We start from the raw sequence: 24,297 nt of genomic DNA, 5'->3' as shown, positions 1-24,297 counted from the left end.
CACAACTCTTCTCTCATGCTGCGCCCAGAGAGCATGGCCCAGGGAGACGCCGGCCTGTGCGCTCAGCAACGCAAGGCCAAACTCTGGTTTTTCTTTAAACCCCACAGGAGTCCTGGCCTGGAGCCTGGGACTGTGAACTTGAACTGGGCAAATGCTCATTAAATTCCCATTTAACTCCCTCCCCTCCAGGGGGAGACTCAGAGAGCAAGACTATGTTCTAGAACCAGATCCCCAGGCCTCTAGCGAGGGAAGCAGTAACCTTAGTACATCGATTCCTATGCAGCAGGCACTCTGACGTATGGGACCTCATTTAAATCTTCACCACGGTCAAGGAGTGTTATCAAGGAGTATTATCTCCACCTCACAGATGAGAAAACAAGCCTGAGGAATTTCCTCTAAGTCAGTCCACAAGTACAGGGCGGAACTGTGAAAGAGCACGAGCAGCAAGGTGCAGCTGACTCCTAAGTCCACATGCATCCCTGCAGCTCACTCTGCAGTGACTCCTCTCTAGCAGAGCTCCTTAAATCCAGCTTTCCCGCGTCTGTATTTCAGATAGTTTCAACTTATCATTCTCTATGGTAAAAGAGGCACTTCTTACAGACCTGCCTGCTTCTATTATCCTATTCATATTTGTATCTTTTTCCTGGAAAGAAGACTCTGGTTGCAGAGTCATAGGGCTGGGGTTGTGATCAAAACTCCCTTTCTTAAGATGAGGACCCAGAGGCTCCCAGAGGTCTAACAATCTGCACAACATCACTGAGCTCCCTTGAGTGAGACCTAAAACTCATTCCTTAAGCCTCATTTAACTACGATTCACCTTCCTCAGAAACTTGCTCCCCAACTGCACGATGAACTTTTATTGTTTAAGCCGTCCAGCATCTGAAGTCTCTCCTTCCTGGGGAGGGGAGGGAGGGGAATTACAAGATGGGTGAGCGGCAGGGCCCCATCACCAACTATGAAAGCTAGAAAGGGGGTGTTCTTCCCGCCCTATTCTTCTCCCCTGTTGAAGTTAAACAGTGTAACCCATCATGGGCTCAGCACAGTCAGAACACTGAGGGGGGCCCAGAGGCACAGGGCCAACTGGTTTAAATGCCACAGCAGACCTGAGAGGCGGCGCAGACTCAGAAAGACCATTCCCGGGACAAGATCTCCGCTGTGCTCTTGTTCTCCCTGACTCTTGCCCAGGCCTGTGTCTCCAGCTTCCCATCCAGCTATGAGGAACCTGATCGTCTTCTGATCAATTCTCTTTTGGCTTAAGTTAACCAGAGTAACTTCAGGTTGCTTCAATCAAGGTTCCTATCTGATAATGGACTTTAAAAGTTTCAACCTCTTTTTTAAAAGAAATAATTATTTATTTGAATGTGCTGGGTCTCAGTTGTGGCACATGGCATCTTCAAGTCTTCCTTGCAGTATACGGGATTTTACTAGTGGCAAGTGGGATCTAGTTCTCTGACCAGGGATCGAACCTGGGACCCCTGCACTGGAAGCATGGAGCCTTAGCCACTGGACCGCTAGAGAAGTCCCTCACGGTCTTGATGTATGCTAGCTAAAACTGTACTGTCTTGATATCACTGTAGCAGAAGTGTTAAAATCTTAAATATATTAATTATATATTAATATTAGAATAATAAGACATAATGTTTATAAACTATTAAAAAGCCTTCTGATACAATTGTATATTTTAGAAAACTTTCCAATTTATGCAGCATTTAAGGGATCTTAAATGTCAGCAAGCACGTAACTAGGACTTTATGAACTCCGAATGACCCACGGCTTTTCCTTTCCAAGGATCACTGAGATTCTATTTAACTTCCAAGCAAACCTACATGTGGTCTCATGGGATCTGATGTGCTTCCATCAGATAAAACCCATGCGACATGATCTGACGGTTGGCTCCATCTCCCACCCCATCCTTTCCTGCCACAGACAATTCGGAGCTCACAGGGTCCATTTCTGACACCCTTCCTGCCCTGTCCCTTTCCCTCCAGTACTGAGCCTCAGTTTATAAACTTTATCATGGTGTTTTTCTTCCAGATTGAACTGTCAAGGCTAGAATACACCCTATGGAAGTGCTTTTGCTTAAAATATTCACAGTTCGATGAGGACAAAAGATTCAAATAGAATGAAATGTGAATGTTTTGATATGCTAATTGTGGCAGAGAAAAATGTACGCCTGCTTAAATCCTTACCAAATCTATGAATATTTTTAAAAATCAAAAGAAATGAAGAAAAAGAAAAGAAAGAAACCACCCTCTGGAGAACAACTGAGCAAGCCCTTTTTAGTCTCCGCTGTAAAATAAACTCATTATTCAAGACTGATTTTTTGAGGAACAGGCCTCCAGAAAGCACCTGCCCAACAAGCAGGTGCCTTCAACAAGCCCCCCTCAGCTCAGGCCAGGGCCCCATCAAATCTCCACCACAACAGGAACAGCCTGCTGAGCACTTGCGGTTCTTCAATGCACAGAACTGGTTTTACTTGTTTGGTGTGTTGTTGAGAGTATATCCTTTCTGTGGTGTTTTGCAATTATAGTGACAGGGGACAGGGTTCATCTCAAGTCATTCTATTTGCCAATGGGCCGTGCCTCCCCTCCCCACCCTGGCCAACCTAAATTCCCCTGGGGGCTCAGATGGTAAAGAATCTGCCTGCAAGGCAGGGGACCTGGGTTTGATCCCTGGGTTGGGAAAATCCTCTGGAGAAGGAAGCGGCAACCCACTCCAGTATTCTTGCCTGGAGAATTCCATGGACAGAGGAGGCCTTCAAAGAGTTGGACATGACTGAGAGACTAACACATTTTTTTTTTTTTTAAACTGGTTCACAGAATCCAAAAACTTGGGAAAACAACAGTCTTTGAGACTCTTTACTAAAGTGCTATGAAATCCTTTTCCATATAAAATCTGAGGGACCCCAATATCTAAGAGTTGAAGGCTGAACCATTAGGAGGTTCTCTGCTATCTCCTCTTTCCCCTCTCCATCCACTTGCCAGGCTTGGGCACGACTTGGAAACCATTCATTTATTCATCTCCTTTCATTTAATTAATGAAAAAGTGGCTCACTTGACCAAGTCAACAGCAGATCCCCGAATAATGAATGATCCAAATCTGACTGTTCTGGGACCATCACACTCAAGTTTTCAGGCAACTGCCTGTAAATTAAAGAAAAAAAGACCGCTTCTTCCATATGCAAAACCTAGACATGAACAAGGTGAATGGGCTTCTCACTTAATTTTCACAAGTAATTATCGTATTTAATACTCGGTTGAAGCCCAATTGTAAAGTTTCTCTGTGGTTATTATTTAGCATATATACAGAAGTACTTCTATGTATGCTATATGTAGGAGTATGGTTTACAAGGGGCTTCATAATCATTTAATAGGATAAGTGAAAAGACAGCCACAACTGCTTCACAACACGTGAATGGAGATGCTTTCAGAAGCTGAAAAAGCACTCTACAGTGTGAGCCCATGTTTAAGAGCATGGACCACCAGGAGACGCACTGAAGTACATACCCAACCGAAAAGGCTTTAGTCACAAGAAAGCAGAATCAGGGGTAAGAAAGAGGAAGATTGAAACTACAATGCTGGGGATGAGAAGAGGTTTAGATTTAGCATGACTAATCTGATTTTTCCTTCAAAGAAGCAGAAATAATGCCAGGAGTAAATCCATACTTCCCAAGAGAAGACAGGATGTGAGCCAAAGCATGAAGAACAAAGTACATCAAAGCCATAAACAAGAATTCTAGAAGACATGGTTTAAACACATGACACATTTTAAAGACCTTGTTAAAAAAAAAAAAGGCTGGGCTTCCCTGGTGGCTCAGCTGTAAAGAATCTGCCTGCCAATGCAGCAGAAGCATGTTCGATCCCTGAGTCGGGAAGACCCCCTGGAGGAGGAAATGGCAACCCACTCCAGTATTCTTGCTTGGAAAATCCCAAGGACAGATTAGCACGGGGGGCTATAGTGCGTGGGATTGCAAAGAGTTGGACAGGATTTAGTGACTACACAACAACAACAACAACAACAAAAAGTTGAGGAAAACTGAGCAATACAGACCTTTTAAAATAAGTGGGTTTATTAGCCAGTAAGGGGAAAGATAAGAAACCAGAACTATGAGCGCTAGATACAGATTTGAAGTGGGATTTAATGATATTTAATTAAAATGGACATTTTAAAAAAGCTTAACACTCAGCCTTCTTCTGAATCAGTATGATCTGATTAGCAATGATTTTTGAATTATAATTTGTCTATTTTTTTCTAAAACTTATTATTGTTACCAACATTTCTTGAGTCTTTTTGTCTTTGGAATCATTTCAGTGCAGTTACTTGAAAGATACAGTATATATTTGAGTTGTAATAAAGAAAAGTCAATTCTGAAGCCAGTAAGATGTTTAAAAAATCTAGACGTTTCCTCTGGAACATTCTAGAGGAGTAAACTCTTTCACTTTCAAGTCTCGCACTTCTGCTTTGGCTCTGGCATGAAGTCATGCAGGAAGATGATACATTAAAAAGCTCTGGCATGACATTTATCTTGTTTACCTCCCTCTGATGGTCCTCCTTCAACCTTTCTTCTGAAGCGCAATATGCATTTCTAGCAAAATCCATTTGCTACAGCATCCCAGTGAAAAACATTCCCTTCCAAATACAGTTGTGCTATCCCAAGGGTCTCAGTTCCAGTGAAGGTACTGTTAACCCAGAAAGGAAACCATCAGGCCTAAGCAAAGTATGTGAAGGTGAACGCGTTTGTTGCTCAGTCGTGTCCGACCTGAACTGTAGCCCCTACAGGCTCCTCTGTCTATGGGATTCTCCAGGCAAGAATATTGGAGTGGGTTGCCATTCCCTTCTCCAGGGGATCTTCCCAACCCAGGGATCGAATCAAGGTCTCCTGCACTTGTAGGCAGAATCATTACCACTGAGCTACCAGAGAAGGCACCCTGAAAATGATGTATGACTTGCCGACAAGATGTGGCTCACGGGACAGCAGGGGCAAGAGGGAAAGGCATCAAGCAGCCCATGCTTACAGTGTGTATCCCAGCCATGTGAAAAGGAGGAAGAGACACAGTCTACCAGCAGCTAGAAAGAAAGAAGTGCTCCCTGGGTATCATCGCCAGGTATCATCACTGTGTGCCCGCTCAGTGGGAAAGGATGTGATGAAGGAAACCAGGAAGCTGTGGTGCGGCCAGACTGACCAATCTCCTCTTATTCACGTATCCGCTCAGGCAATACATCAGCCTTGGTTTATGTTTCTGTTCTCCTCTGACTCAAGTAACCCACTTTTTTGCTATTTGCTAACCAAAAGCAAAACGATTTAAATCTACTGACTTCTAAGAGATGGTGACTACAGGTTCTGAAATGTCACCACTATGCTCCTCACAGTGCAGATGATGGAGAACAAACTCTTTCAAGGACAAAGCCACCTGTCTCATGACACAGCTTCTGATTCCCAGAGACCGCTCACATCACTTCACTACCCCTGGCTCCACAGGATAAAAGAGAGTCTGGGCTTCCTAGGTTGGCTCAGTGGTAAAGAATCCTCCTGCTAATGCAGGAGACTCAAGAGACACGGGTTTGATCTCTGGGTCGGGAAGATCCTCTGGAAGAGGAAATGGTAACCCACTCCAGTAGTCTTGCCTAGAAAATTCCATAGACAGAGGAGCCGGGCAGGCTACAGTCTGGGGGGTGGTCAGAAAGAGTCAGACACCACTGAGCAACTAAGAACACACACAACTGTACCCCTCAGGAGGAGGAAGAAATGAAATCACTATCCTGCAAACAGAATATGGGACTCAGCCCAACCTGTGGCATGAGGCTACCTTTGCCTGAAAAGGTGGTTTTGTTCCAGGAAAGGGGAGTCTTGGGAGCAAGGCTTAAAAGCTTTTATTGGTCTGATCAAGACAAACAAAATGGGGACAGATGTCTCCGGGGACATCCTGCAAGTCTGCCTGTTAACTTAAAACTTGCAGGAACATAAAACTATCCTTTTCCAAGACACTCAGGTCTAGAGATTTGGTGTAGATCAATGCTGACCTAACCCTGCTATCAGGCTGCTTTGCATTTTTACAATTTTCAAAATAACAATAAGCATTATGGGGAGTTTAGAAAAGACAGAAAAGGATGGAAAAGGATAACCATTACCCCAAATCAACTTCAGCATCCAGGGAGATCACTCTTAATCTTTGCTCTACATCCTTCCATCCTAATTAATCCCATCTTCTACTGACTCTGAGATGCATGTTTTCCTCACAAATCCTGAAATCTGGGCAGGCCTTACAATCAATGGTGTCTTTGATCCACAGCATTTTTTATTCTAGTTGGAGCATAAACTTTAAAACCAATCGTGTGTTAGAACTGATAAAATGCAGTATGAGTGTGTGTAGTTGTGCATATTTTTTTTTCTAATTTTATTTTTAAACTTTACAAAATTGTTATTAGTTTTGCCAAATATCAAAATGAATCCGCCACAGGTATACATGTGTTCCCCATCCTGAACCCTCCTCCCTCCTCCCTCCCCATACCATCCCTCTGGGTCGTCCCAGTGCACCAGCCCCAGGCATCCAGTATCGTGCATCGAACCTGGACTGGTAACTCGTTCCACACATGATATTATACATGTTTCAATGCCATTCTCCCAAATCTTCCCACCCTCTCCCTCTCCAACAGAGTCCATAAGACTGTTCTATACATCAGTGTCTCTTTTGCTGTCTCGTACACAGGGTTATTGTTACCATCTTTCTAAAGTCCATATATATGCGTTAGAATACTGTATTGGTGTTTTTCTTTCTGGCTTACTTCACTCTGTTGTGCATATGTTTTTACATAATTAAAATTATGCTGTTTATACACTGTTTTTAAACGGGAGTTTTTGCATTGTACCAGTGTTCACAACTTATAGCTCTGTCGCTGCTGCTGCTAAGTCTCTTCAGTCTGTGCGACCCCACAGACGGCAGCCCACCAGGCTCCTCTGCCCCTGGGATTCTCCAGGCAAGAACGCTGGAGTGGGTTGCCATTTCCTCCTCCAATGCATGCACACAAGCTAAGTCACTTCAGTCGTGTCCTACTCTGTGCAACCTTATGGACAGCAGCCCACCAGGCTCCTCTGTCCCTGGGATTCTCTAGGCAAGAATACTGGAGTGGGTTGCCATTTCCTTCTCTCTGTTATAGCTCTAGAAAGGATTAAATCTATTTTGAATAAATCTGACACTCAGAGTCAGTTACCTTGGAATAGTAAGCAAATAGAGAGAGAAATGGAAAGATACTGTGGAAAATGGCCCCTTTCTATAAGAAAATGCTTACTTTGAAAAACAGAACAGAATAATGTAATATGGATATGTAGGTATTTCCTAATGACTGTCACTTCCTTCATGGCAGGGGAAGCCACTGGTCCGGTCTCACTGTTCTCCAGGCGGCTGGGTTCAGAAAGCCCTGGGGTAAGGAAAGGGTGTTGGAGTAGAGAATGACATAGAACACGACACTGCTCAGTTCTGAGGCCAACAAACCAATTCCATCAGGAACAGACCAGCAAACCACAACCCACTGCACCCTCTGTTATCTGGCCATCTGTGCCCTCTCTTGGACCTCCTGCAACGTTCCTTAACTCGCCTTCCTTCCCACAACACCCGCCCTCTGACTGCCCTCTGCCTCTGGTTGTTGGAGATGCCTGGTTGCTCTGGAATTAGTGCTCAAGAGCAGGCAGACCAAGCACAGGCCCAGGGCCAGGGCCACTCAAGCTGGGTCCTGGCTTTCCTAGGCTTGGGGGCCCCAGGTATCAAATGAGAAGTGGGCTCAGGTGGTAATTTTCCGGGACTCCTCAGTCTGGCCAGCAGCTCCCCTGGGGAGCAGGAGGAGGGCAGGATGTGAGCTGCTTAAAATGAAGCAACACCCTATCCCTTTGTGTTTAGACAGCATATTGATTTTCTAATTTCCAGCAGCAGTAAAGGCAGGCATGAGGGGGTTTTTGCCGGCTTTTATGTTTTTCAGGTCAGGGCCGGGATGAGAAAGCCTGGGAGACCAGGCCTAACGTGGAGAAGCCTGTACAATGTTCTCTTGGCTTTCCTTCCAGTGCTAAATTCCAATGACTCCCTAAACTAAAAGGGTTCACTGGGACACCCACTAGCCCTCCAGGGATGGCCCCCAACGAGGTGCTACTCGATCTCTTTCCTCTTCCAATGGAGTCCAGGCTAGCACCTCGAGAATGAAGGACACCTTTACCTGCCAAAAGGACCGGCCAGGGTGTTCAGAAAGGCTACTAGGGAAGTTTAAGAGCAAGATGTAATGTTTACTTTGTCTTCATTTTTTTTTCTAATCAAATTTATAATTTATTTCATTGTCAGTATACAATAAGAAATACACTATTAAGGTATCTGTCCCATTTTCCCCTAGTGATCATTCCTAGACAAACCTAGACAGCATATTAAAAAGCAGAGACATTACTTTGCCAACAAAGGTCTGTCTAGTCAAAGCTATGGTTTTTCTAGTAGTCATGTATGGATGTGAGAGTTGGACCATGAAGAAGGCTGAGCACCGAAGAATTGATGTTTTTGAATTGTGGTGTTGGAGAAGACTCTTGAGAATCCCTTGGACTGCATGGAAATCAAACCAATCAATCCTAAAGGAAATCAACCCTGAATATTCACTGGAAGGACTGATGCTGAAGCTGGAGCTCTAATACTTGGCCACCTGATTCGAAGAGCCGACTCATTAAAAAAGACCCTGATGCTGGGAAAGACTGAAGACAGGAGGAGAAGAGGGTGACAGAGGAGGAGATAGTCGGATGGCATCACCGACTCAATGGACATGAGTTTGAGCAAGCTCTGGGAGGTGGTGATGGACAGGGACGCCTGGCGTGCTGCAGTCCATGGGGACTGCAAAGAGTTGGACGTGACTGAGCTGCTGAACAACAACAAATCATTTCTCCTATCTCCGAAACACAAATAATAAAGGAAACCTTCCTGCTTGCAGAGCATGTATGCCAAGCTGGAGACTGTGCGTTTCCTTTCTTCAGAAGTTCTTGTTCATTCTCGTACAGGAGTGTGTGTGCAGGCGGGCTGTCTTCAGTGGATAGGAGGGACACGGTGCAGGCAAGAACTCAGGAATAGGAAATGAGGTGGCCCTGGAGCTGATCTCATGGTGGGACATTCCCGAGGCAGCAGGTAGGCACTACGTCTAAGGGAGAGGAAATCTACCTATTCTGTCATGAAATACAGCAGTTTCTGAATCCAGAGCGTGGATTCTGAACCCAGCCCTGCACCAACTCTGATGAGCTCTTCCAGGCAGAAGTGATCCCTAAGGCCTGCTAAGAGTCGGCCAGAGGCCTCCCAGCACGTCTGCCGTCACCCCCAGCTGGTATTGAGGAGCCTGGTCCCTTGGCTAGGGCTGTGGGTGGGGAGGGGGTGGTGACAAGTCTCCTGACTCACCCCCGGCAGCCTCCTGCTCACCGGCAAAGTGCTGGGGCACGGTCAGTCTCAAATCACTCTCTTTCCTTTTGCCTCTGCCCCCCTCTTCCACCTGTCTGCTCCCATCCCCACCCTAGAAGGACTTCCCTGTACCCCCTGGCACCAGTGAATGATCACCCTGAGGAGGGCTGACGGGCTAGGATGGAAGGTGAAGAACAGAGTTCGGCTCATGGTGTAGGAGAGAAAAGATCCCGGAGAGGAGGTGAAACGGAGAACAGAAGAAGTATGAGATATTATGTAAGAAGGAGCAGAATTTAACAATTAATTAGCTTTGTGAGACAGGGAGTCAAAACCAGATCCTGGGATGGGAGCAGAGTCTGCTGTTCCCAAAACAAGTCACAGCCGGGGCCTGGGGGGACACTCCGACAGGAAGCCAGCTCCGAGGCTGCTCTGAGCGCTACGCAGCGGGGTCCGGGCTCAGCAGCCCCTACTGCGCAGGCGCTGATCAACTGTTTCTTTCAAGCGGGGAGGATAGAAGCCAACTCAGCCCGGATTGGCCACAGCGGAGCACACGCGGGTGATTGCGGTAACAGCTTTCAAGCCACTGGGCTTAACCCTGCCCCTCACAGTACATAAACCTCAGCATTAGGATTGTTAACTCTGGCCCCGGCCTGTGTCCTCACGGCTTTTTATCACAACAGCCCTGCAGAGAAGCCGACAGCTTGTGAAATGGTTCTCACTTGCTCATCTGGCTGCTCAGAAACTTTCCCTCCTCAGCCAACATCTCCTCGGTGCACAGGCCCACCATGTGAAGGCCCAGGTTGCACACACAGGAGGAGACATCGGGCCCAAGGATCTTTCTGGGCAGCAGGGTGGGGCGGAGGGGCCAACCCCCACTGACCAATCCCTCTGCAAAGTCTTGTGACAGCGCCTGAGGACTTGCGCGCTGTTCGGAGAAGGCATTTCCGGGCACCACCTGTGACCCGAGTCTCTGTTCTAGGGCTGGAAGAGGACCTGAGGGCAGGAGCAGAGAGCCAGGCAACAGCCCACTTTCCAGGAGATGGCCAAATGCTTTCACGGGGAACTCCAGGCCTTGGGACCAGAACAAGGGTACCCCAGGGTCCCTAATCCAGAGCTCAGGGGACTCTTAAGGAGCCAGGGACGCCAGGGCCTAGACCCGGGTACCCATATACCACTGCTCCTCGGGGGCAGCCTTTCTCTCCAGCCTCCTCCTCCACACCCCCCAAGAGAGCTCCTGTCATAGCCTTGCTCCCCTCCCTCCCCTGCACACCACTCCAACCCTGAATTTCCCGCTTTGCAGGGGCCGACAAGACCAGGGGGCTCTGGGTGTCTCTACTTTACCCCCAAGTGCAGTGTGAAGCCAAGATGAGAGGCACAAAGCGGGCGGGGAAAGGGCTGGCTTATTACTGCCCACCCTCTCTTATCTCCTAAGGGTTCGGTGTTGCCCGTCTCCTTCTTGCCAGCAGGAGCTCTACTTGGAAAGACTTGTGAAGTTTCCTGCACGTCTGGATGGCAACGAAACACTCCCTTACAGACATGCTGCACGTCACAGCTTTCACACCATCTGGCGGTACCTCCTCTGACCACCAGGCAGAGGGGGCTCCTCAGCTCCCCTTTGCTCTCCTGCAGTGTGACGGCGATCCCAAGGGCTGTGGCCTCTCATGTCTGTGGTCTCCTGTGCTAGTCCCTGAGCTCCCAAAGAGCAGTGTGTGCTGAGCCGCTCAGTGGTCCCTGATGCTTTGTGACCCCATGGACTGCCGCCTGCCAGGCTCCTCCGACAGTGGGATTTTTCAGGCAAGAATAACGGAGTGGGTTGTCTTGCCTTCTCCGGGGGATCTTCCCGACCCTGGGATTGAACCTGCGTCTCCTACACTGGCAAGCAGATTCTTTACCAGAGAGCCACCTGGGAAGCCCAAGGAGCAGGGACCTCAGCTTTTCTCACCTGTATTTTTAGCACCTAGGCAAGGCACTCAGTAACATCTGGGAGAGAAAGAATGAATTCAGATTACCTGAGAAGTGGTACAGACTGCTGGTGAAGAAGGTAAGCACCTGGACTGGAATCCCAGTGCTGTTACTTTACGACCAGTGTGAGCCTCCGTTTCCCCATCAGTAAAATGGGGTAACAGGTGGTACCCACCCTCCAAAGAATAATGTGAACGTTCAATAAGATGAACGTGCAAGGAAAAGCCTGGGCACTGATCAGATCGGGGGCAAGCAGGCAGGAAGTGGGAGGTGATCACAGACTTGGTTCGTATTTAAGCAGTTGACAGGTAACTCCTGGAAACTTAAGAGAACATCAGCATCAATTAGGTATGGGTGTTGACCGAGCACCATCAGGGCGTGAGCATGTCCACTTTAATGCCAAAGAGGAGTCACGTACAGTGTCCCAGCATCTTGTCTGAGGACCTCCGCGGAGGCAGCGTCTTGTCTGAGGACCTGCGCGGAGGCAGCCTCTGGGGGCTACAGGAGGGAGTGCAGAAGTCAAAACCACAAATCCGTCAGAAAGAGTCAAATGGGAAGCCGTCTCTCCACTTGTCTCGCCTTCCCATTGTCGCCCTGCTGTCAGGAACCGAAGCGCTCGTTCCAGCAGGCTCTGAACCCCCTCTGCTTCCTGCATGTAGTCTCCACTCTGCCCTCCCCTCCTTGCTCCCCCCTCGCGGTGCTGCCCACCACAATCCTCCCACGCATTTCTGCCAGGACTAATCCATGCTCTTCAGATACTCCTACTGCCAGTTTTCTTTCTTCACAGAACAAGTGGCTGAAATCACTTTTAATGTTTCATAAAGCAAACAATCCTGGGAAGGACTGGATGGGGGATACATGGAGAAACATCAAATACATCACGGAACAGCCTCGATAGAAGATTTTTATATTTCAGATGTTTTATATTTTAATTGTCACATCAGGCATCATCTTTCTAATTTGGAAGTTACGAGAATGAAAAGAGGGCTCCTCCAGCCATGCTCCCAAGCAGACCACCAGCTGTACACCATCGAGGCAGCCCTCAGGGCTGGTCAATCAGATGTACACACGGAGCTCTAAAGATAACTGCCGGGCACAGCTTGGCCATCCCAGCACCCATTCCCCGTTCCCTTCCCCCAACCATCTTGACTACAGAAGCTAAAAAGCTCAAGTCTGCTTTCCTAGCCTTCCATGCCTGCGTGTAGCCACATGACACAATAATGGATAACAGAACATCAGTGGAATTTGGCTGTGCATTTGTGGGAAAGGTCTTGCTTTCCGGTTACTAACATTGCGTCTGTCTTGAATGGAAACATGATGTCTGATCTGCAGAAGCTATCTTGCAACCATGAGGTGACAGGCAGGAAGGAATGGCTGATGAGAACCATGGAAATGCCAACTCAGAGCCCTATCCCAGTTTGGGCCCAGCAACTGGGACTTCTTTGGGAAGGAATCTCCCATTTATTAAGTCGCCATAACTTGGGTTTTCAGTTACTTGCGGCTAAAAGCATTACTGACTCAATATCTCATCCTTGTCTATATAGCAAGACCTCATCACTAATTCAACACTATTGCTGTCATATGTGGAGAAGGAAATGGCAACCCACTCCACTGTTCTTGCCTGGAGAATCCCAGGGACAGGGGAGCCTGGTGGGCTGCCGTCTCTGGGGTCGCACAGAGTCGGACACGACTGAAGCGACTTAGCAGCAGCAGCTGTCATGTGAGGTTTTAAAGTAGATGTCCTGTCTCACTTGATCTTTGAAGTTTTAGACCCATTTATCCAAGAATCATTTATTTCTACATCTCTACTCAAATGATTCATTGTCACTGCAAACTCAAAAGGGTCAGGACTGTGTCTCTTCCAGGACTCCCTATCCCAGTGAGTAGCTGTATCATTCACTTTGTATCTAGGTCAGGGGCTTTCTTCATGACATCATCTCCTACATACTTTCATTCAATATCACCAAGTTCTTAGGCTTTGCCATATGAATATTTTTCTAACCTACCCATTTATTCCCACTACTATCTAAGTTATGCATGCCTGCTGCTGCTGCTGCTAAGTCACTTCAGTTGTGTCCGACTCTGTGTGACCCCATAGACGGCAGCCCACCAGGCTCCCCTGTCCCTGGGATTCTCCAGGCAAGAACACTGGAGTAGGCTGCCATTTCCTTCTCCAATGCATGAAAGTGAAAAGTGAAAGGGAAGTCGCTCAGTCGTGTCCGACTCTTCGCGACCCCATGGACTGCAGCCTACCAGGCTCCTCCGTCCGTGGGATTTTCCAGGCAAGAGTACTGGAGCACGGCAATAACCTCCTAACTGGTGTCTCTGCATCTTCACTTACCCTTTCCATGGTGAATTTATAAAAACACAAATCTGATCATGTTACTCCTTTCCTTAGAATCCTTTAATGGTTTCTTAAGAATCACATGATAAAGTACGGATTTCTTAAGGCACTGCCTTATCTGGCCCCTAACCATTTCTTCAGGTTTTCCAGCCCTATCTTGAGTTTCTCCTCTTGGCTCTCCTAGTTTCAGCTATACCATCATTATTTCAGTTTCTTAAACGTGTCATACGCATCTGTTTTAGAACTACCACTTGTTTTGTTCCCTATATGGAGTGACAGGGGCTCCTTTACAGCTTTATGGCCTATTTAACCCTACGCATCCCTCTGCAGCTCAAACAATCTTCCATTTCAGATGTTATACTTTTCTGTTCTAGATTTCCATTTTTTTTTAAATGTTTCCATTTCTCTCCAGAGATTCCCCTGTCCACTCATCTGTTCACTCCTTATGACCATCTTTTCCTTTATCTCAGGATCTATGTGAAAAAGTTGGCTTAAAGCTCAACATTCAGAAAACGAAGATCATGGCATCCAGTCCCATCACTTAATGGGAAATAGATGGGGAAACAGTGGAAACAGTGTCAGACTTTATTTTTCTGGGCTCCAAAGTCACTGCAGATGGTGGCTGCAGCCATGAAATTAAAAGACGCTTACTCCTTGGAAGGAAAGTTATGACCAACCTAGATAGCATATTCAAAAGCAGAGACATTACTTTGCCAACAAAGGTTCGTCTAGTCAAGGCTATGGTTTTTCCTGTGGTCATGTATGGATGTTGAGAGTTGGACTGTGAAGAAGGCTGAGCGCCGAAGAATTGATGCTTTTGAACTGTGGTGTTGGAGAAGACTCTTGAGAGTCCCTTGGACTGCAAGGAGATCCAACCAGTCCATTCTGAAGGAGATCAGCCCTGGGATTTCTTTGGAAGGAATGATGCTAAAGCTGAAACTCCAGTCCTTTGGGCACCTCATGGGAAGAGTTGACTCATTGGAAAAGACTCTGATGCTGGGAGGGATTGGGGGCAGGAGGAGAAGGGGACGACAGAGGATGAGATGGCTGGATGGCCATGGACATGAGTCTCAGTGAACTCTGGGGCTGGTGTTGGACAGGGAGGCCTGGCGTGCTGCGATTCATGGGGTCGCAAAGAGTTGGACACGACTGAGCAACTGATCTGATCTGATCTGATTTCTCTTGTGCTGACTCCCTTTCCCTGCCTTTATTATAGATCACAATTTCCTGGTTCTTTGCAAATCTAGTAATTTTTTACTACATGCTGGACATTGCAGATAAAACCAACCTTTCAGCGAGTCAGAACTATGCTGTTTCCCTTTTAAGGTGTTGAGTTTTGTTCTGAAAGTTACTTTTGAAACTGTGGGGCTTATTTTTAATTAAGGTGAGTCTATTTTGATTTTGTCCTTGGTCCTAAAGAGTCATGAACATTTGTAATATATAGCCTTTCTGGGGTCTCAACTGCGTACTTTTGGCTGAACCATAACTCCAAGTCTCAGAGCACTGTGCAGCCCCCTGACAGCTCTGTTCTCCTCTTAATCCCACAGTAATCATTTTCTATTAGGCCTTATGAAGTCTTGCTTTGTGCATGTGTAGCCTTCAGTCAAGGATGTGCAGTGAACACAGATATCTGCTCACGCTTAACCACTCCCACGCCACCGCCTCTGCTGATTTTCAGGGCAAACCAAGTGCTGACTTCTAATGTCAGCTTTTGCAGTTAATTCTTCACTGGAGTTCATCAAGAAGCAGGCAGGTCACCATGGCAACTAACCACTTCTGCTGAACAGTTGAAAATTCACAGATGACAATTTAAAGAATAATGCCACTCAGGTTATTACATTTCCAATTAGAGGCAGAGGTCAAACCAAAGAGCTAATTAGGTGGCCTTTCCACCAATGCCTATTAGAGTCATCTGACAGGTCCCTGAGGTGCCCTGGCATGCCTCCTGGTGATGCACTCACCCCAACTGCCAGCAGGTGGGGGCTCCACTGCCTGGGCTGTGATAGAAAGCTATGTCCTCAGCTTTCTTCCATTCAGCCTCTCAATACTACTAGCGTGCTTAAAAGGAGCATTATGTTAGCAAGTTCTAAAGAGTAGTTTTCCAAAACCATATGCTACATTCTGGATAAATTAAAATGGGGAACATTTTCATTTAGGACGTGTCTTTGAGTGAGAGAACTAGAGGTCATATAACCATATGGCACTCGTATGGTGAACTGGAGTACTGCAGTTCTAATTCAGCAAACTTTTGTAGTGATCAGAGGTTATTTATAACGTGCTTATTTTGCAATATAAAAAGTACAGAATGGGATCCGACCCAAAGTGCACTTCAGTCCAGCACCCTATCGTGATGTAGCAACCCGTGGGCTACGATGGGAAGGTACAACCATGCCACGTATGGTGGCTGCCACAGAGTAAGAACAACTCTGCATGGTGCCTTTACCTGTTCAGAGCCGGCTGACCTCCAGTCTTCTGCTGATACAAAGGTTATCAAATTGCCACAGGACATGCCCCTGATTTGTTCTAATCACTTTTCTCTGGAATTTCAGGAAGTGATCGCTCAATTCCATATCCTGAAACATGGTAGGCTCAAAGAATATCTTGCACAGAGTGGTTCTGGCATGCCCAGAATAAGCTATTTCACCCAGGCTATTGGTGATTTAGTAAGCAAGCCCCACCTTTCAATGGTTGGTTTTGCCTTGAACTTCTGAAAACAAAGAGTCAGAGGCAACTTAAAGAGCACTTGGTCGCACCCTCTCCTTCTGTTGATAAGGAAACTGAACTTCAGGGACTCACACTGGTTTACACTATTAATCGGAGACACGACAAGTGTTAGAGTCCAGAGCTTTGCTTCCTGCCTTGGTTCACTTTCACCCTGGCCTTCCCGCATGAAGACCGCCATCTCCTCACTCCTTTAGGTGGTCTTCTCTGGACCCTCAGAAATGTCATTCTATCTTTCTGCAGGTCTTACTAGAACTGCATAGAGGAAAATACTTTTTTCCTTTCTAGTTTTATTGCTGATATAGCTGCAGATAAAGATGAATGTTTTTTGGCCTTTGTGGCAGTACAGTGATTTGTTGAAAGGTCAGCAAACAATGGCCTATGATGACCTCAGGTGCTATTCTTGATTTACAACCGAAGGACCCAAATCCATCGTGCTCTGTGTGAGTGACCCTGAGGCCCACGTGCTTCCTGTCCGCACACCCATGGCTCTAACAGCTCTAACTAGAGTTCACCTCCAAGAGGGAGGCGAATATTCAGAAGACCTGATCACACATAAGCCTTACTGGGGCGCCTCCAGGCTGATACTCACCTTTGCATAAGCAGTTGTCTTAATAAACCATTGTCTGAGGTACTTCTGTTCCACCTTTGCTCCAGAACGCCATGAACAGCCGTGTTCATCCACCTGCTCATTGGCAAGCACTGTTTGGTCCACTGGGTCCCAGTTAACCAAGGCCTGTTATAATTCATGAAACAAAATGATGCAATCTGGTGAGTATATTGAATAGGATCATATGGAGGTCCCTCACATGTGAGAGGGGCTACAAAGGCAGTATTTCTGCTCTGAGGCTTAAGGGCAGCTCCTTGGAGCATCGTTTGGCAAGGAAGCTACTGGCAAGCTGAAAAGAAAGAACGTGAACCGCCCCAGAGCCTTCACCTTATCAGGACAGGCCTGGGAAGGGAGGCTGTATGCATGCGACTAACTCAAGTTCAGAATCTGCTTGTATAAAAGGATGGACCTGCAGATTGGAAATTTTAGTAAAGAGAAGAAAAGAAGAAAACAATGATACCCAGCACTTAGCAGAATTGGGTTATTTTAGGGAAAACAATAGGTTTCTCTTAATAGAAATAGCCAAAACTTCCTGAGTGATTACCATGTGCCAGATGCTGTACCAAATGCTCCCCTAAGGTCGGCTCTTCTAATCCTCACGACAACCTTTTGAGGTAAGAATATTACTATCCTTAAGTTGCACAGGAGGAAATTAAAGAACAGAGAGATTAAATAACTTGCCTGAGGTCACACAGTCAGTAAGTAACAGAGACAGCAGGGTAGGAACTCAGGTCTCTAGGAATTGTAAACATTTTTGTGATAAAAAAAAAAAACAAACTTCTGTTTAAATTAGAGTACAACACACAGAGTAATGTGAATAAATCTTTTTTTTTTTTTTTTTAATAAATCTTAAGTGTACAGCTCGATCTATTTCCACCATCACTCATCAAGACACAGCATTCCCAGCACCCCAGAAAATTCTGTTCTGCCTTCTTCCGATCAACATCGGCCCCCCAAAAGGTAGCAATATTCTGAGATCTTTCTCCATAGATTTCTTTGGCTGATAGAACCTATAGTCTTAACCAGGATGAAGTTTCTCTCCACAGAGTTCTAATTTGGTTTTAGTTTCATTTAAAACACCCCTGCCATTTACATTCACTCCTTTAAGAAAGCGTTTGTTTTCACTCATTTCTTTATCTGGCCGTGCCAGCTCTCAGTTGCCGCACGTGGGGCGTTGTGGCGTGCAGAATCTTAGGTCGTGGCACGTGGGATCCAGGTCCCTGACCAGGGATACAACCCAGGCCCCCAGCACTGGGACCACCAGGGACCACCCTGCACTCACTCCTTTATGACATTAGGCACTACTTAGTACAAAGAGGGCAACGAGTACAGAGACGTGTTTGGGCAGTGGAACACATATGTTGTGTTTTAAAATATTAATCAACGATTCTAATAAGACGTGCTGGATATTGTCGATTTGGCCCTCCCATCCTCTTTCCACCACATTCTGTGATGGAAGTTGTCCCCTGGGCCCACATTAACCTGGACCCTTGCCCTCTGACTGGGTTCAACCAGCTCCTTCCCGTGTGGCTCACGGGCCGGCCTCGCCTACTGCTCCCACTACCACTCTCCCAGTTCCAGGAATGGCTCCCCTATGTCACCCCTGCCACCCGAGGTGGGCAAAGGCTTCCTTCTGCTCCTAGTGCCACAGGTGCCGGACCACCCCTTGTGGTGGGGTGTGGGCTTCCCCGAACTCTGCACAGAATCCGTCTTTTCATCACGTTTTCTTCAGTGACTGCTGTCAGGCAGGCCCTCTTTTCTTCTGCTGGGACCCTGACTGATCCAAAGACATATCTAAAAGTTACATAAAAAGGAGGAGTGGAGGAGAGGCTAACTTCTATGGGTTGTGATTTTACAATTAAAAAGTAATATACCCACTGCAAATTTTAAACATGTAACGCGTAGAGGAGGGGTGGAAAAGACATGCATAGAGTGATTTTTCTCCCCTCTTTCTACAGTCCCCCAGATCCTTGAATCCATAGACAGAGAGAGACAAAATATAGGACAAATGATTGAAGACCTAAAAACTTGAGGTGAATAAGCCAAGGGTGGCTTACTTATCTATTATTATTGCCTGCCCGTATTAGGGGTGAGGGGAAGGATACCATTTAAAAGATAAAAAGAGAGGGCCAAGTACTGTTCAGTAACCAGGACAGCTCCTTCAAGAGCCCCCTGCGCCCCCCAAACCCAAAACCAGTGCACAAGTAAAACACTACAAAATATGAAACAGAGAGCAAAAGCCCGATATGCCTTCACCGCTGCCTCCTGTCCCCACTGCAAACCGCAGGTGACATGAGGAAGCAAACACTCAGCCCTGCGGATTGCAAGAACAGGACAGGACTTGATTTTCTCATCAACATTTCCCACACAGCCTGGCAGCCCTCAGACTCCAAGTTACAAAATGCACTGAGGGATGTGTGCTCCTAAGAGGTTTACACATTATAATAAAACCCTGCTATCAAATGAAAGACAAACAGAAGCAAAACACAAAAGCAATCTTCCCCCACTGAAAGTCTTGATGGGGAGAAGAAAAATACAAAAAGAAATAAAGTTTCTAATCAAAGATGCATTCAAATCAAAGGGACATCCCTGGTGGTCCAGTGGCTAAGAGTCTGTGCTCCCAATGCAGTGGGGGCCTGGGTTCAGTCTCTGGTCAGGAAACCAGATCCCACATACCTCAACTAAGATCTGCTGCAGCCAAATAATAATAATATAAAAAAAGATGCATTCTTGTAAGTACTCAGTCTTGTTTCTTCTCAGGACCGTGATCCATCTCAAGCACAGAGTTACAGAGTTCAGAGTTGGCCTTTCTGCAGGTGGTAAAGCCACAGGTGGTCAAAATTCAGGGCCTGTAGGGTCCAGGGTGCACAGCATCTATGGCCTCTTGAAGGCCTGGAGCTGACTTCCAAATCTTTCTCTGGGTCTCCTCTCTTACGTAACGGTCTCTAACCTACAGCTTCCCTTCAAGCCATGGTCTGTCTTCTTTCATCTGGCATTCCTGGGTTTTCACATCTTGAACACTTACTTTGATGGATGCCCTGATTTTTAAGCAAGCACAGTCATGCTCCACAGAATACAGTTAATGGACAGCTTCACTGACTGTGGTCACTCCTCTGGTTAATTATGGTCTCTATCACCTCCGAGGCCAACGCCATACTCCTTACAGTCAACTAGTCTTATTAGCAAAATACAGCCTATCTCTATATTTTCCAATCAACTTTAAATCAATACTGAAATCAGTAAAACACCTGCAAAAACACTGAACTCTAGCTGATTTGCCCACTGCTTCTCTAACACAAGTTATCCGGCAACATCACAGAATGAGCCGTCATCCTGAAGAAGAGAACCTCCCCAAGTTGATCAAGGCTTAAATGCCAAGGTTAACATTTTTTTGGTCTGCGGGATTTGTGGGAAGCTTTCAGAAAGCATTTTAGAAATGCACGTCACAACACGATTCTACGCAAGAAGCGACCGTGTTCACAGATTCCAGTTTGTACAGACTCCAGATTGTGGGTGCTGCATCATTTTTGTCCCCTTCCCCTCCCCTTCTTGGCTGTTGAGCTCTTGAAGTCGTGGAAGACCATGGGGTCCACTGGGGATTCTCAAGGCAATTTCATTCTGATGCTTTTAAAACTTAGTTTTAATTGGAGGATAACTGCTTTTCAATGTTGTGCTGGTTTCTGCCATACAACAACGTGAATCGGCCATAAGGATACATATATCCCCTCTCTCTTGAACCTCCTTCCCACCCCACTCCTGGCCTACCCCTCCAGGTTGTCACAGAGCACTGGCTGAGCTCCCTGGGTCATACGGCAACTTCCCACTAGCTGTCTGTTTTAAATATGGTGATATATAGCATTGAATCAGCCTGATTTTGAGTTTATCAGCCCTCTTTTCTGCGACACGGACACCCTGGTGCCTACCGCCCCAGCAGGCCTCCTGTGTCAAAGCTCGTCCTTTCTCATCTCATCCTGTCCTTCCTCTGGATCCTCTCTCCGCCTGCTTCCCTGGCCCTCACCCTCTTCACCGGTTGCCAGTCTTAACAGAGTAGATCCTCCATTAGCATGCTTTTGGCTCCTGCCTGGCCACAGCACCACTAGTCAGGCTCGGGCTGCTCCCCATCATTTCCCTGGCTTCTTTCTCCTCAAGCTCTCCTTCCGTATGACTGGAGACCTTTTCTGAGTATCCTGCCATGCAGCTTCAGGTTCCAAAGGCTGGTGAGATATGCTTTAGGGTATTGATTTTCTCAAGGACTATTAGCTTTTTTCTTGACAAAAGCTCACTTAATTAAGGAACACCACATAGATCTCATTAAAGGATCTAATTCTCAAAATCGATTTTGCTCTATTCCATCCAGAATGGGCCTGAATTTGGACTCGGTCCAGAATGGGGTGGGGGGTGGGGGGGTGGAAAGTTCCCAAGGCCACCGCTTGCTGCTTGCACTACCTTCCAAAGACACCAGGGGGCAGACTGGGAAGGCTGCCTGTTTGTGCCCTGCGTCTCTTTAAGTAGCTTAGGCTGGTGAATTAACACTAGCAGCAGCTGCCGCTGAAATCAAGGGTCAAAGACAAATTCACAGATTAAGTGGCGCTCCACAGTTCCCTAGAACGTCCAAGTAGAACACGGCATCATTATTCTCTCTACTAGCTACATCCACGGAACTTCTTTTTTTTTAACCAGAGAGGTGATATTTAATGTTCTCCCAAGAAGAAGTCTCTATTCATATTTTTGGCTGAAAATATTTTTGGTCCGTGACAGCAAGAACAGATTCGCTTCTGTGATGGAAATAAACATTTTGATGGACAGTGCTTGTTAAGAACAAGAGTTAGACTCCAGCTCTGCTTTGTAATGCTCTGCTAAAATACTCTCCCTAAATGTCCATTTATACTTACAGCAGAACTGAATTTAAGGATTAAGCCTATCTTTATTTATTTATTTTAAAGGCTATGACAATGCCATTAGAGGAAAAGTATTAATATGTGAATTTTTTTTTTGCCAAATATGCTTTACAAAGTATGCTATATGCAGTTTTTTTTAATCAAATTAACTTTCTTATGCTAACTTCAAAGCTTACATTTTGAAATAAACCCTAGAAATAGAAAGGGTTATAAATATAGTTATATCAGTATGTTTTATGTTTTAAAGCCAATTTGAAGATGGCTATCCAATAAAAGGAAATCTACCTGGAAAAAAATACTCTGGATTAGAGACAACTCTGGTCTTCAAACAATGTACCAAGTGTGCATGTTACATTCTATTTATGATTTTTTTCCTTAAGATCATGTCATTTAAGTGACTTAAAAGAACGCATCAAAAAAAATTTACATCAATAACCAGCAGTAAAAGCACTGTCTTTCTAAATGAATACCCATGAGACAATCTATACCATCTTTCTGTAATACCTTTCCTTGTGCAGGCTGCCTCAGAATTAGCCAGGAAGCTTCAGGATTTTTTAACTTTTTGTTTTTCCAATTTAAATATCATAATGACCCTAGGTGACTACAGCCATGCACAGATGGGCACTTATTAAGGATGTACTCTGTGCCAGGCACCATCCAGCCTCTCCACAAGCATTCACCAGTTTAATCCTCGTAACAACCCTCTGAAGCGGGGAGAAGAGGCTCGTGGTAGGCAGAACAATCGCACCCCAGAGATGTCCACGTCCTACGTCACTTGCAACCGGTGCTACCTACATGGCAAAAGGATCTTGGAAGACATCTGATTAATGAAGGATTTGGAGATGGGGAGATTAACCTGGATTAACCAGATGGGCCCAAAGTAATGAAAAAAAGCTCTTATAAGAGAAAGAGGAAGGCAGAAGAGTCAGAGTCTGAGTCTGAGGAGATATGACAATGGAAGCACAGTCAGAGATTTCAAGATGCTCTGGTTTTGAGGATGGAGAAGGGTCCAAAATCAAGGCTGGGAGTAGCCTCCAGAAGCTGGACAAGGCAAGGAAAGAGATTTTCCTCTCGTGCCTTCAGAAAGAAGGCAGCTCTGCCAACATCTTGATTTGTATCCCAGTGAGACCTATTTCATGGACTTCTGACCTCAGAAACTGTAAAACAATGAATCTGTGTTGTTCTAAGCGACCCAGTTTGTGGTAATTTGTTACAGCAGCAGCATCAGGAAAGGAATATAGGCTGTTTCCATGACAGAAGGAGTCAGAGGGAAGACTGGACCAAATTCCCAGGGGTGTGGATATCAGAGAGGGGTGTGTGTGTGCATGTGTGTGTGTGTGTGTGACACTGATCTGGAAATCACTGGGGAGAAGAGATATCTGGACCCGGGAGCACAGTTGTGCTCATGCAGTGGGGGACTCCCTGGAACCCCTTCCATGTTTAGAAAAGTTACTCAGCTCCTAAGACAGTGCTTATGACTGGCTTTGGCTCCAACCCAATATTGAAGAGGTTAAGCTTCCTACTTGGGTTTGATGTACTTAGAACTGAAGCAGCACTAACAAAGAGCGAAGCAAGTGTCCTATGAAGGAATATTACAGTAAATATTCAATATATTCAGAGTCAGCTTAACTATACAACACACAGATACAAAAAATCAAGTGTCTCATAAAGGGCTATCAACACAGCCAAGGGCTTCGTGCAAGAACTGTTTACACTGCTATATTAACGTGTTACCTCTTTCATATTGCATCCACAGAAAGAGTAACAAAGCAACTGAGGATAGTTAACACTGGCTAATCCAACTGATGCCGTGTACCACTGCTTACACTCTAAAGAACAGTTTTACCTGCAGGATGTCCTCTGCTTTGCTGTAGCTTTTTTGTGTTCTAGTAACTTTGATTTTTGTCTGTCCTTCCTGCTATTACTTGGGATACACAACGTGGCTTGTGATCTCTTAATCCCTCTGCTCGGACCCATGGGTGATTCCGGTGTGGAAACCTGACTGGCGTACAATTCTGATCCACCTGAGCAGGGAGGCTCTTCTGGGAAGGAGTCTGCCAGGCTGCTCGGTTAGCACAGAACCTGGTGATGAGAGTGGGAAGCTGATATTTTCCCACCAATTCCCTTCTGACCCTTTTGCTTCTGAATGTTGAATAATGCTGTTAAGAAAAATTATTCCAAACTTAGCAAAAGGGGTTGCTTCTTCAAGGCAAGCTGGAGTTGGCTAGCAGAGCCACAGCCCCCAGGGATTATCTGATTTTCTAGGGATGTTTACCTTTGTTTGACTCCCTCTTCATTATTAAGTTATTTTATTGGGTTGGCCAAAAAATTCACTTGGGTTTCTCCATAAGATGG

General features: G+C 46.1%; 1 protein-coding gene across 5 annotated transcripts in view; it reads right to left on the bottom strand.

Moving 5' to 3' along the window:
• The window catches only part of LARS2 (leucyl-tRNA synthetase 2, mitochondrial), a 211,893-nt gene that overhangs the window by 63,945 nt on the left and 123,651 nt on the right, over window positions 1-24,297 (bottom strand). For all 5 annotated transcript variants that reach the window (XM_027522381.1, XM_027522382.1, XM_027522383.1 and 2 more), the window contains exon 7: window positions 17,027-17,170. In XM_027522381.1, the coding sequence (XP_027378182.1) occupies window positions 17,027-17,170 (144 nt within the window). The remainder of the gene's footprint in view (window positions 1-17,026; window positions 17,171-24,297) is intronic.

The sequence above is a fragment of the Bos indicus x Bos taurus genome, chromosome 22, assembly GCF_003369695.1.
Source record: "Bos indicus x Bos taurus breed Angus x Brahman F1 hybrid chromosome 22, Bos_hybrid_MaternalHap_v2.0, whole genome shotgun sequence".
NCBI lineage: Eukaryota > Metazoa > Chordata > Mammalia > Artiodactyla > Bovidae > Bos > Bos indicus x Bos taurus.
This window is presented reverse-complemented; position numbering and strand designations above follow the sequence as displayed.